Consider the following 14,309-nt stretch of genomic DNA (forward strand, 5'->3'; position numbering starts at 1 on the left):
GAATGAAAGTAATGCACTTGGAGAATGTTGGGCCTGCAATTAGATTTGATAATGGCATTTTTCAGAATCTTATTTTCCTTGACAAAATTGCACCACAAAGTCATTTAAACCTTTTTAGACTTCAAAGGTATTTTTAGTTCAAAATACCACCAGTGTATTAAATGGAATATATCGTGATAGGATCAGTATATCCACTTGTGAAGAATCCACTCATGACTTTTGTCACTCAAGAGTCTTCCAGTTAGCCCTTTTGTGGAGTTAGGTATTATAACACACAACTGGCTATGACATTTGCTGTCTATATCTCACTGATCCATATCTGTTAGCTTTTGACAAATAATGTAGGAAGAAAAGATATTTCTGCTGTTTTTCACTATAAGTTTTTAAATGAGTTATTATTTATATCTGATGAAGAATGTCCATTTGAAGTTTTCTGCTTTTTTGTTTGTCATTTCCTTGTCTTTATTGCAGTCACGTCATATTGTCCTGAATGCATATATTTTGGCACCAGCTGTGTGAGTAATTGGTATCAATGCAAGCTTTTTTTCATTATGGATCTAATTTATTTTAGTATTTATAACGGAAGAAAAGTTTTTCTTATGTGCTGGTGGACACCTACTTGTTAAGCTCAAAGAAAAAAAATGAAAAAGTTATTAAACAACAAGCTTTCTATATTTCAGTCAGTGGCAAGTAACCTCCTAACAGAATCATCAGTGAAAAAAATATTAATGATCTCTCCAAAACTATGAATGAGTACAATCTAGTCAGCCAGAGTTCTGCCTGTACAGATGAAAAGTAAAAATTTGATGAATGATAGGATTTATCATAAAATCTATGTGTTATTTACGTTGCAAAAACTAAATAGAAGCACCTGATTTTAAACTGCATTCCCGAAAAGCTGAACTCAGCACAGTTTATACTGGCTGACTAATCAACTATTTAGAAAGGCACTTCTTTCTTTTCAATCCACAGCCTCTATTGTCCATCCTCTAATTACAGTTCTTATCTTGCTGTTGTCATTATATAACAAACACTCAGAAAGCATTGTTATCATTTCCTAAACCATTTTAGTTCACAGCATCAGTTATGTAGAACAGATATGAAATCAAAGGCTGCAAGGAACATGTTTTCATACTTATTTTCTACTGCTTTTACAAGTTAGGTGACTTTACATTGGCATTTCTAAATCAGTATTCTTTAATTGCAGCTTGAAAGTGCCAAAGCATAGGGGTAATATTCCATGTTCAATGAGTCCCGGTGGCATAATCTAGGCTCAGTACACAAATCTGAGTGAGTATATTAAATGGATCTGTTCTGTTTACACTACCTGCCCTCAGTGGCACAGCTCCAAGCAGTTATTATTTTAATTGTGTGTCTTTGTATAGTAAATACAGCTTGCATGGGCGTATTCAATTTAAAAAAAAATGTGCCTATGCACAATGGACAAAATGGGCATATGCCAAAAGGTCAGGGATGATGGATGTGGCTCTGAACCAAATGACCTTTTATTTTGCTTTTGAATTTGCCCTGGCATTTAACCTACAAAAGGAAAGTATCAAAACTAGACTACGATCAGCTACTAAAATCTTTGCTGAAGTTCTTCCCAACCTAGCAGTTCTCATAGCTGACACACCCACCTGAATGTGGTCCAAATCCGAAAATGCCAATAGCTGCATGAGCAAGTACAGACTTGATTAATTTCAGACAGTATGGGACAAAAGCAAAATACTACTGATGCTGGAAATCTGAAATAAAAACAGAAAGTGCTGGAAACACTCAGCAGGTCAGGCAGCATCTGTGGAGAGAGAAACAGAGTTAATGTTTCAGATCAATGACCTTTCATCAGAATTGGCAGATCTTCCAGTCCTGATGAAAGGTCATCAATCTGAAGCGTTAACTCTGTTTCTCTCTCCACAGATGCTGCCTAACCTGCTGAGTGTTTCCAGCATTTTCTGTTTATATTTCTGATAGTATGGTGTCTAGTTAGACACTTAGACCCTAGGCATAGATGGAAGAGCATCATGCTCTCCGCCCACAGTACAGATCTATTCAAAAAGAATTTGATGCAAAAGGAACATATTGTGATAAATCCAAGGTACCTAAAAGTGTTGCTGGTGTGCCATCTTGTCATCCGGCAGAGGTGGGACTCCCCAATGGAGGGCTCACTACGTGGGAGTCCTCCCCTACACCATTCGGAATCTGGGGTGGAGAGTGCTGCACGTAATGATCCCTACAAATAAGTTCCTGAGCCACATTTTTTTTATTCGTTCATGGGATGTGGGTGTCACTGGCAAGGCATTTATTGCCCATCCCTAATTGCCCTTGAGAAGGTGGTGGTGAGCCGCCTTCTTGAACCACTGCAGTTCATGTGGTGACCGTTCTCTCACAGTGCTGTTAGGTAGGGTGTTCCAGGATTTTGACCCAGTGATGATGAAGGAACAGCGATATATTTCCAAGTCGGAATGGTGTGTGACTTGAAGGGGAACGTGCAGGTGGTGTTGTTCCCATGTGCCTGCTGCCCTTGTCCTTCTAGTTGGTAGAGGCCGTGGGTTTGGGAGGTGTTGTTGAAGAAGCCTTGGCGAGTTGCTGCAGTGCATCCTGTGGATGGTACACACTGCAGCCACGTGCACTGGTGGTGAAGGGAGTGAATGTTTAGGGTGGTGGATGGGGTACCAATCAAGCGGGCTGCTTTGACCTGGATGGTGTCGAGCTTCTTGAGTATTGTTGGAACTGCACTCGTCTAAGCAAGTGGAGAGTATTCCATCACACTCCTGACTTGTGCCTTGTAGATAGTAGAAAGGCTTTGGGGAGTCAGGAGGTGAGTCACTCGCCACAAAATATCCAGCCTCTGGCCTGCTCTTGTAGCCACAGTATTTATGTGGCTGATCCAGTTAAGTTTCTGGTCACTGGTGACCCCCAGGATGTTGATGGTGGAGGATTTGGCGATGGTAATGCCGTTGAATGTCATGGGGAGGTGGTTAGACGCTCTCTTTTTGGAGATGGTCATTGCCTGGCACTTGTCTGGCTCGAATGTTACTTGCCACTTATTAGCCCAAGCCTGGATGTTGTCCAGGTCTTGCTGCATGCAGGCACGGACTGCTTCATTATCTGAGGGGTTGCAAATGGAACTGAACACTGTGCTTCTTGGACTCCCAGGCCGCCTGTAACTTTTAGGGCTTGAAAGAGTCCGTGTATAATGTGCATATGGGATGTGAGAGGTTGCAGCCCCTGTTCCATTATTTGAGGGGGCTGCTCCTCAATCGTTACACTGCCTCTAAGGCAAGTAAAGTTCTTAATGTAGACAACACATATGTCCTGCTGTTTGTGACCTGAAAGTAAACATTCAGGGAGAGAGAATTAGTTGAGAATTAATGAAGCCATATCCAGAAACACTGACCTGGTCCAATCAACAAACAGTCTAAATACTCTGTCATCAGGCCTGTTAATGAAATCTTCCTTTGTTAAAGACTCAATTGCAATAGTCTTCACTGAGACTTAGCTGAGAAAATGTCCTTGCGAGGAGATCTGTGATCAGTCCTAAATCAGCCATTGATGATATTGGAACTCATATTTAGCAGGGATACTTGACTAGTTGTACCCTAGACTGAGGGACAGACTGGAAAAAACAAACTTGTGAACTTTGTTATTGGTGTCCAGGCCAGGCATTTTTCAGTAAGTATATCAAACAATATTGTGGGCAGAAAACACTGCCCACTAGAAAACACCACCTAACGTCATAGAAACAATCCAAAAGATGTGTGTGTAGGAGGGGGATAATATAGGAATAGTGCCATGCTAAACCTTTATAAATCACTGGTTAGGCCTCAGCTGGAGTATGGTGTTCAATTCAGGGCACCACACTTTAGGAAGGATGTCAAGGCCTTGGATAGGTGCAGAGGAGATTTACTAGAATGGTACCAAGGACGAAGGACTTCAGTTATGTGCAGAGACTAGTGAAACTGGGATTGTTCTCCTTAGAGCAAAGAAGATTAAGGGGAGACTTAATTATGAGGGGTTTTGATAAAGTAAATAGGGAGAAACTGTTTCCACTGGCAGGAGGTTCGGTAACCAGAGGACACAGATTTAAGGTAATTGGCAAAAGAACCAGAGGGGAGATGAGGAGATAATATGAAATCTAGAGTACCTAATTTAATAACAGTGACTTACTATCAGAGAAAGTTGTGGCTTTCTTACAGCAATTAAAACACTATAGATGGCTGGGCAGCACAGCCTCTTGGGAGATGACTACATATATGGGTCTTCAGTTCAAATCCTACCTTATCTTTCCAGATAGGATGACATGGTCTTTCTAAATACCGCTTGGAGCACTAGTGTAATTAATTAATTTTCAGCCTACATGCAATTTGAATAGAAGCAATTCAGAATGCTAAAACTACCCACGTGTCTGAAACAAACAATATTGCTCTGGGAGGGCAAATAGACTATAAATGTTGCATATGCCACACCGTTGCAGTAGAGGGTGCTCTTTTGAATCTACAGCTGAGGTATATTGCTAGGTCAATCTAGTCGAAGCTGTTCGTGAATGTAACATGGGAAAACGTTTAACTTCTCACCGCTGTCAGTTCTCGTTTTAATTAGAATAGATGCTATTAATACAAAATAGGTCGTGTAATGTAAGTAAGGAAGCCAAAACCCAAATATAGTAAGTTCTGTGTGGAAAAGAAATGCAAAATGCTGACATGACTCGAAGCCGATTACACAACTGGAAAGCAGCTTTAGATATAATTACCGAAATACTCAAATTGTTAAAGCGAATTTGCTTTAGACAAATAACCAACCCAATTCATCTGTCGGTAAATTGGCTTAAATGCTATTATATACGTCCCATCTTTAATCTTAGCTTAAAATATTAGGTAAAAAGCACATGTTAAAATTAAAGATGTTACATGCAAGTTCTGTTCTGACCCAAATACTGTTAAAATGGAAACAGCAGCAGTGTCAATAGGCACCTCCTTGGGGGAAAAACACAAATTGCAAAGTGCAAGAATAGACAGTGAGTCTGAAATAAAGCACATATGAAGTTGAAGTTTAACAGCATGATTTTTTCCCTTCTTTTTGTAGCATGACGATGGTTTGAGTAATCCAAACAGTAGCAGGGCTCCTGATGCTCAGCTGAGAGGTGTGAAGAGGGATGGTTTCTTCCTCTCTCTCTCTCTCTCTGGAGGTGATGGGGGACTTTGGGACGCGCTGATTGCTCCATCTGATAAAATCTTGTTCTGGATGAGGACTGCACTCAGTCGGTGTGGAGGTTTTGGAACGAACACTTCCGGTTAGACACACTCACACTGTGTGAGCACTCGGCTCCCGAGTGTGGAGCAGTAGCAAAGTAATAAGGGCCACCGCCACCGAAATACTCGGATCTCCCTCTCCCCCCCGCCTCCTCCTCATCAAGTCCGGACATTCGCTGAAATTAGGCGCCAGTTTGGGTTCCCTCATCGTGTTGGTGATTTTTTTTTTGTTCTTTTGCAACTGGGAAGCGAGCGGGAGTGTTCGGGCTGCTGGGCTCGCTTTGTGGGGGGTGTTTTGTTTCTTTTTAGATGAAATCAGATCATCAGTGAGTGGAAGTGTCTTTTTTTTTTACTCAAGATTTCACTCGGCAAGTGCAAACTTCTCGCGTTCATCATGGCGGGTGTCAGGAAAATCGGCTTTCTCGGTGGTGGACTGTTCTTATTTGTAACCCTGGGGAACCTGGTGCACCTCAACCGGGGGCAAGTCAGCCAACCAGCGGATGGTGGTAAGAGATTTATTTAAAGCCTCCTTTACTCCAGCCCCGGGTGGTGCTGTTTGATTTTTTTTTTTTGCTGTTTTAAACGCGAACAAATAAAACCCCCTCCAACAAAAAAAAAAGACCGCGATTGCATGAACTGTCAAGTTTTAAAGTTTGTCTCTCTTTTCTCCCCCCCCCCCCTTTTAAGTTTCTGACAATCGGCTCCTGTAAAGGAGACAGGGCTTGTGTTGGAAGTTTCCTTAACATTTGCTGGGGTTTTTTTTTTAAATATTGACGTGCGGGCACTTTTTTTGTTGTTTTGCTTTTCATTCAGGGATATTCTCTACTTGCTTTTCTCTGCGCACGTTTGAGGTCTCGACCCGCTGAAGGAATTTGCTCGGCTCTGTTGCGAAATTCACGAAAGTTAAAGCCAGCGCTTCCTTACAGCCGGGGGCGGGGGCGAACCGAATCCCGTCCAAAACACAGCCCACTTTTACTTGAAGTATATAAGGTATAGCCAGAAATTTTTTTTTTTTTGCACAAAATCTAAAGTGGAAAGCGTGAAGCATTTAATTAAAATGGCACGTTAAAGCATATACTTTTAATTAATTTTGTCAGAGTGTGCGAGTCCCTCTTACCTTTAACTCCAGGGCACGGTGCCTTGGGCTGTGGGGCGCCCGCCTGCAGATCTGGACAGCGGTCAGTTGTGGTTCAGGAGATCGGCCGGATCTCTGCACATCCCGGGCTGGCCGGACCCGGACCCGGACCCACTCCCCTCCTCCAGCCGGCTCCTTGGTTAGAAGCGCTGTTCTTTTTTGTTAACCGAGTGCCAAATGATTGACTGGAAGGAGAGCTGTATTTTCAGCAAGTGGTGCACCGTCTCACGTTAATGTTCCCGAATTAAAATATAATTTGCTGTCTGTCTTGTACCCTGTCTGCTTTACATTCGAAGTAGGTTGGATCTGTTGTGCCGGAGAACCCCATGCACCGTATGTTTGGACAGTTTTACTACCCATTGAAAGATGACTGCATTATAGTAGAGGTTGGATTAAGATGTGCTTCCCACTAGCAGTAAATATTTAAATTTGGTTCTCTACCTGCAGTTGGTAAATGAATGAACCGGATGCCCAATTTGCTGTAGGAGTGGGTTATGCCAAAACATTGAAAATGATCTAAGTAAATTTGAGATTTAATGAACTGCTTTCGTTATTTTAAAGACTAACATTGTCCGGGGATATTGACTGTGCAATGCCCGGAAATAGGCAATGGTCCTAGGAGTTGGGCTGAAGTTAAGTGTTGAACTGATCCTGAGTGTTGCTTTAAAGTGCTGATGTGCGACCGTGGAGGTTTATCACCAGACACTCACACTGGCAACGCCAAGAGATGGACTTGAGATGTGCTTTTGCTCATCAAGACTTAGTTCTCCCTCTTTTATTCAAGGACTGATTCATTCCAGTGCTGTCTATTGTTTTTGACCAATCATCTTAGCAGTGAACGAACCATGACATTTTTATTGCCCATGTAACAGCCGCTTAAAGCACGGCGGCCGCCTCACGGTACCTCTGTCTGAGAGCTCTCATTGGTTATGTTGAAGCCGACCCTTTTCCGCTGCTGTATTGCGGTTCCACATATTGCAAGACTTTTAACGTAAGAAAAGTCAACGAGGAAAGGCCATTCGGCCCATCGAATACTCTATCTTTTTTTTGTTAGTGGTATTTCATTTTAAAAGTTATATAACTCTGCTTGCTGCGCTATTAGGCTGCCAACACAGGCAAGTTTTTTGTTTTAAGAAAAATGGTACATGCACAGGAATTTACATTTGGGGTTATCAAACTCTGCTGCAGGGTTTGCTTCCTCTCAACAGCAGATGATTGATAACATTGGTGCCTTTAGAGCCAAGGCTATAAGTTTTAACTCTTTGCAACAAATGCACCAAATTTCATTTTTAAAAAAGCATATCATTGGCAGAATTAATACAGTAAGACATTTTTTTGCAGTGCTATTTATTTCTGTAATTGTGTTTTACATTATTCAGGATAGAAAATTATGTTGTGTTTTAGAAAGTTAGAAAGGCTAATTACAGTACTGGGAGGGAAAAGCTGCTCATCCACTCTGCCCTTGAATCTTACCAGTTGTTAATATTTTGTCTTTCGGTTATCTATATTTGGGTTTGGTTTCTGTACCTATGTTACTAGTTAATCTATTTGACAGTGAAGTTTATATTAATAAAGCCTTAACTTGTAGTGGTGAGGATAAGCATTTTCACACCTCACATTGGCTGGGACTGCATTGTTGCAGTAATGTATCTTTAATTACAAAGAAAGCACCCTCAACATGTAAATTACCTGAGGGGTGGGTCTTTGGTTCAGTCCTGAAGGGATTGAAATTCTGCCTCTCTCTAGCTGTCCCATAACAATATGATCAGAGGCTTGAACATGAACCAAGCCAGTTGTTGTTGGGCAGTTTTAACAGGGTTGGGTTCAGTAGCCTGGACTGAGTTTAGATCAGACTGAATAATAGTTGGTTTTACCAAGCTTGGACGTACGCTCAGCACTACATGATTTGGAAACAGCAAAGTGTATTAAAGGAGCTCTTAATTCCTTGAAAGGATATTATTGTTCTGGGAATGTATTTTTCAAGGTGTTTGTAAACAGAGATGCACCACTGGTGATATCACCACATCCTAGATGAGATTTTTTTTAAAAAACCTTTTTGTAAAGTTTATTAACAAATTTAAAATGGCATGGAGAAAGATGCTTGACAAACATATGGGCTCCAGTAGATGCTGCAGCAATGCAGTACAAACATTCTGAGCAGTCGATATGGAATTTTTGGAACCTGCTGTTTTAGGAACTCAGCCTTCCCATAAGCTCTGAAAGGAGGATGATCTTTCATTTTGGAATGTCTGTGCTAAAATTGCTGATATTGTGATTCTTCCCTATAATCTGACAAATAGGGACAAAAAACATAGAAGTAGATTGAAAAATGTATTTATTTCAAACATTAACGCATTTCATGGAAAGATTGGGGATGGGTTATTACCAATGTTTCATTTTTGATTAAATTTACAATGAATTGGAATGTAACCCAAAGCATCTAGTTGAAGTATTAGCATTCTGCTCTAGAAAGGGATATAAAATGGGGTCGCAGCCATGATTCCTCACTTGCTGAATTGCCTGTCTCAACTGGGTTGTTTGAGAGAGTCTGCAGAGGAAGCGAGGAAATTCACTATAAAGAGGAAATGAAAATTAAGCTGCTCAATCCGGGTCATCCTTGTATATGTTGCAACTGGCAATAAAGCTGGAAAGAGGATGTTTGCCTAAACTTAATTTTGAAAACTTGTGCATAGTACATAGTTGCTAAAAAGAAAACTAGTTATAAAATGGGGATGGGAAGTATAAATAAACTGGAAAATGTAGAAAAATGGCAAAAAGTACAATTTACAGACTTTTATCTCATCATTGCTATATCCAAAATAGATTGAAATATGAGCAATGTTGGATAGTGTAGAAGTATTTGGTTAGAGAGCAAATATCATTAATCAAGTCATTTACTTCAAAAGATTCAAAGCACACTTCATAAGTTTGGTATCTTAATTACAATAACTTGCATTTTTATAGTGCCTTTTAATGTCAAAAAATGTCCCCAAGGTGCTCTGGAGGTATAATTGAAAAAAACTCTTAGAATGAATGCTGCTGTTTTGCAACATTGCTTTCTGTTTTGTTTACAGTGCTGTAAAACATAAGTTTGTCTATTTTGCTGTGGTAAAATAGAAACTGTTTCAAAATGTTATTTTACTCAGGCATGTCTAGGGTAAGGTTGGTTACATGTGACACTAGGTTACACTGGAATACTAATCAACCCTTGTATTTTTTTCCCTAAAGTTTAGATTTTACAGTTGGTGATTGCTTTGACTGTACCACCGGCAGCAAATAGTTATCGGCAATACTTCAGCTATTTGGCAGTCAGTGCTACACTCATAAATTCTGTAAGCATTCGTCAAGCATATTAAGGTGTGAAATGGTGAATGCTGCTAGCTTAAAAGAGTAGGAGAGACATCAGCCTGATCATGGAATGTGGGCTGGATGTAAAAATGTGAAATACTTACTGATCCATATGACATCTGCTACTTGGGGGGGGGGGGGGGGGAATGTGCTAGAGAAATTTATTTAAAAATAAAATGAGGGCGATGCTGATGAGAGCTGGAGTATTTTGCCCTAAGCACCACTAGGTTTGCAGTGAGCAAGACTAGGGATAGATGGTAACTTCTACCGATCCATGCTGATTAACGTATTCTGCCCATACTAGTAGCAAGAAATTACTGCCCATATGGGCACCAGGTGCACAATAGTTTCCAGGTATCACTGTCAGTTAAACCTGCTGTAAATAAGGGAAATAATCTTAATGGCTACTGTAAAATATAGTCTACAACTTCAAATGGGTATGCTCATCTGATTGCTTCATAACTCCTTTTTGTTCTGAAGGAATATATCCATATGTTTACCAATGCTTTTCAGTTGCTTCTTGTTCCCATGTTTTATGCTTTATAGTTGCCCAGAAAAGAGAGACTGGGAAAGAGACATTTGTGTGGAATTCTTCCTATATGAATGGAGACTGTGGGCTTAGGTCAGTGCTCTCCATGATGTCACTGGAAGAACACTGCATGATGTGACTGCAGGTGGTGGGAAACTCTACACAAAATGTTTCTTCCCAGGCTACATCTAACCAGCAGGTTTAAAAGAATAATACACAGTAACCACTGGACATCAGAGTAAGACTGGTAATTTAGGATTATGCAGCAATTCAGATGAAGACATTTCCCTTTAACGAGAGAATTTTCTGTTTCAGGCAAATGATTTAAGTAACTATGGGAAACATGATGAATGCTACAACTTTGCTGGAACAGCTGATGTGTGGCATTTGTAGGGATAATAGACTATGACCTAGTTTGTTATGGAAAAAGTTTTAAATATAGAAGGCCCAATGCATAAGCGCAGTGTACAGTATACACTAATCCATCACAGCTCCAGCTTGATTGTTTAATAAAATTTGCATAATGCCCCACAGTGCCAGTGATCAGCTGCAACTTGTAATTCAAACTGGTTACTAATCAGTATAGTCAGCATGTAAAGGCATTTTCAATTTTTAAAAATGTCTGTTTTCCCTATTTTTTCCACCTTCTCCGGTAGGTAGAGTAGAACATTCTTGATCATGCATTTCTGATTTTTCTGGATGGAAGTGTAGTTGATATCACACAGATATTTAAGAATTTCAAATGCACAGATTGACAGGAAAAAAAAAGGTCGGTATATTTTGAATAACAAAAAAAAGTCCTAGAATAGTAAAATAATGGAGAACTAGTGCGTGGGAGTGAGGGGGGTTTAATAGCGTTACTTTTGTAAAACTTTTCTCACCGGGTGGTAAAAAACCGACAAAATTTGTCATACTTGTGGCTGGCATATTCAAACATTAGCCATGCCTGTGTCTACGTAATTACTCAGCTAACCAACATGGTAATGAATAGTTGCAAGGCTTTTAAAACAAAACTGTTTTGTTAACACCAAATAACAACAGTAGGATTAGGGACATTGAAATATTGGCCAAAATTATATGTCAACGATTAGAATACTTCCCTTTCCCCTCTGGAACCTAGCTTCCAGTTCAGCCGAGATTGATAATTCAGTTTATCGCTGATTGGCCAAACTCATTTCACTAGGGCTATCATCGCAATTAAATCCTACAATAAAAGTACTGTGGTACGGTAGGATGGTGCAATGAGTGCAATTGTTACACTGATGCATGGAGTTTCTAAGGTTAGATATTGAGTCATATTATTGGGAGGTGTTTTGTGTTTAACTTGTGCTCTAGCTGACCTGGGATTTTTTTCATTCTGTTAGTGTGTGCAAAGAGGAAAAATACTTTGTTTCTAAACACAAATATTCTGCAACTCACTGTGTACAAAATAATAAAAGTTCTAACAGGACAGAGTTTGGTGAAGAATAATTAACACATTCCCTTTTGGAGGATGAAACTGAAGAACCATTATGGGGATGTCAATGCAATATTACAAATTGTGATCTACACAGAATGTGATCTTTTACCTTCTGTTTAGTTACACTAAAGTTCACACTTCTCATGAAATATTTTAAAGGGACATTACAAAGCCTAAATAGTCTCCCCAATCTTTTCTCTCTTTCTTCAATTTTCTCCCTTCTTTTGAAGGCAATGACTCATACTGAGTACAAAGTACCAACGAAGGAGGCCATTTGGTTCATCTGACTCATCCTTGCATAGAAATCTATAATCAGCCATCACAGCATCCACATCTTGAATGACTCCAAAATATTTGCCTCCATTACAGAGATAATAAATACATTTAAGATGAGAAATAAGAGGTACAATTCCACAGGTGCTGGGTGTTCTCCAGTACCTCATTTTGGTGGACATTTTTCATGTCCAAGCAGTGAGTGCCAGCAGGCTGTTAGACAATGGAGTCATCATAGTTGATGCTGTTCCTGCTCTCACACATGTATTTTCCTCTAGGGGTAACCAGATAACAATCAGATATGGGGACTCTTTATTTATATCTTTTTTTATTTGTTCATGGGATGTGGGCGTCGCTGGCGAGGCCGGCATTTATTGCCCATCCCTAATTGCCCTTGAGAAGGTGGTGGTGAGCCGCCTTCTTGAACCGCTGCAGTCCGTGTGGTGATGGTTCTCCCACAGTGCTGTTAGGAAGGGAGTTCCAGGATTTTGACCCAGCGACGATGAAGGAACGGCGATATATTTCCAAGTCGGGATGGTGTGTGACTTGGAGGGGAACGTGCAGGTGGTGTTGTTCCCATGTGCCTGCTGCTCTTGTCCTTCTAGGTGGTAGAGGTCGCGGGTTTGGGAGGTGCTGTCGAAGAAGCCTTGGCGAGTTGCTGCAGTGCATCCTGTGGATGGTACATACTGCAGCCACAGTGCGCCGGTGGCGAAGGGAGTGAATGTTTAGGGTGGTGGATGGTGTGCCAATCAAGCGGGCTGCTTTATCTTGGATGGTGTCGAGCTTCTTGAGTGTTGTTGGAGCTGCACTCATCCAAGCAAGTGGAGAGTATTCCATCACACTCCTGACTTGTGCCTTGTAGATGGTGGAAAGGCCATGGGGAGTCAGGAGGTGAGTCACTCGCTGCAGAATACCCAGCCTCTGACCTGCTCTCGCAGCCACAGTATTTATATGGCTGGTCCATTTAAGTTTCTGGTCAATGGTGACCCCCAGAATATATCTCTATATCCTTTTCACTCCAGAGTGCTGAGGTCAATTGTAGCACCTTTACTGATGCCCTAGCTGAGATCTGCTAACTCAGCGCACATATTACACATTAAAACTGTGACCTTAGTTTCACACTATCAATTCATCTACCATTGGGGGAGCAACTTCCCACGAATTTCTAAACATGTGACGTAATGAAATAATAATGATTGAGGTTTGTGTTGGAAACCGTCATGGTGCATGACAATATAGTTAAGTTGCACATGTCTGATGCCATTTTGACAGATGTAGTGTGCAGTTATTCTGAACTGTTTTCCTAATGAATAGTAATAATTCCCTCCGTTATAAAGTAAAATAAATATGAAGTACACTTCCACACTTAATGCACGTCGTGTTTTATGGCACAAAGTTGTGTTTCATATGATGGAAAGTTTCATTTTCATTATTATCTACTAAGGACCTGCCTAACCACCCTTCATCAAAGTATAATACCTCACAACTGTCACTTATTCCATTGATTTTTACACTGGTATGAAAGCATTATTTATTCTACTCTGGCACCTTTATAATGCTTGCAGTCTTAAACAAGTCTGTCACAAAATTGTTTGTATAAGACTTACTTTCTGATATCTGGCTTCATTTCACTTTCACAATAGCATCTTTTAATATCCTGTTTACAATATGTATGCAGCAAGATGCCAGTGTGATTCCACTTTATCAAGCACAGGTTCTTGCTTGATCAGCTCAGAGTGGCATTCACAATAGTGTGGCTTTCATTTCTGGTAAAGGCTGAATTCAAATGTAAAAGATTCCAAGTTATGAAGAATTTGTCATGAAGCATATCATCACACTGATGCATCATGGCTTTCCATTTCTGATTTTTAAAAAAAAGTAGAAGGCTGGGAGGAGACCAATGCCAATGGTGTGCTGTCCATTCTGCCTTTAAATGCTATCATTGCAAAGTACCGTGCGCCCGAGATTGAGATGTTGTGTTGTCTTTCCAGTTTCACAGGTGCTTCCCTGTTTGAAAGATTGACTCTGTCAAATTCATCAACAGTCCATGCTTCTTTCATACCATTATAACACTGATCCTGTAAACAGGGTTTAGGTGAAAGACTGAGGTGGGATGGACTAGTATTTGTATGCCAGCAGCCTTTGCAATCCTTATGGAAATGACAATGCTGGTGTGTCGATACCAGTAGCGTGAATCTTATCAATGTTTTAGGGATTGTGTTCTGCGATTCCATCCACATAACCATGCAAACTGCTAATCACTGGCCTTGCTGACGAGCAGTACACATGAAACAGTTAATTGCTGCAAGCATTTAC

General features: G+C 40.6%; 1 protein-coding gene across 1 annotated transcript in view; it reads left to right on the forward strand.

The window, feature by feature from the left end:
* Positions 1-5,243: 5,243 nt before the first annotated feature.
* The window catches only part of plxdc2b (plexin domain containing 2b), a 390,151-nt gene continuing 381,085 nt past the window's right edge, over positions 5,244-14,309 (forward strand). Inside the window, exons 1-2 of the mRNA XM_068007092.1 lie at positions 5,244-5,464; positions 5,608-5,755. Of these exons, the coding sequence (XP_067863193.1) occupies positions 5,644-5,755 (112 nt within the window). The 5' untranslated portion in view covers positions 5,244-5,464; positions 5,608-5,643. The remainder of the gene's footprint in view (positions 5,465-5,607; positions 5,756-14,309) is intronic.

Source organism: Heptranchias perlo, chromosome 2 (assembly GCF_035084215.1).
Source record: "Heptranchias perlo isolate sHepPer1 chromosome 2, sHepPer1.hap1, whole genome shotgun sequence".
NCBI classification, from domain to species: domain Eukaryota; kingdom Metazoa; phylum Chordata; class Chondrichthyes; order Hexanchiformes; family Hexanchidae; genus Heptranchias; species Heptranchias perlo.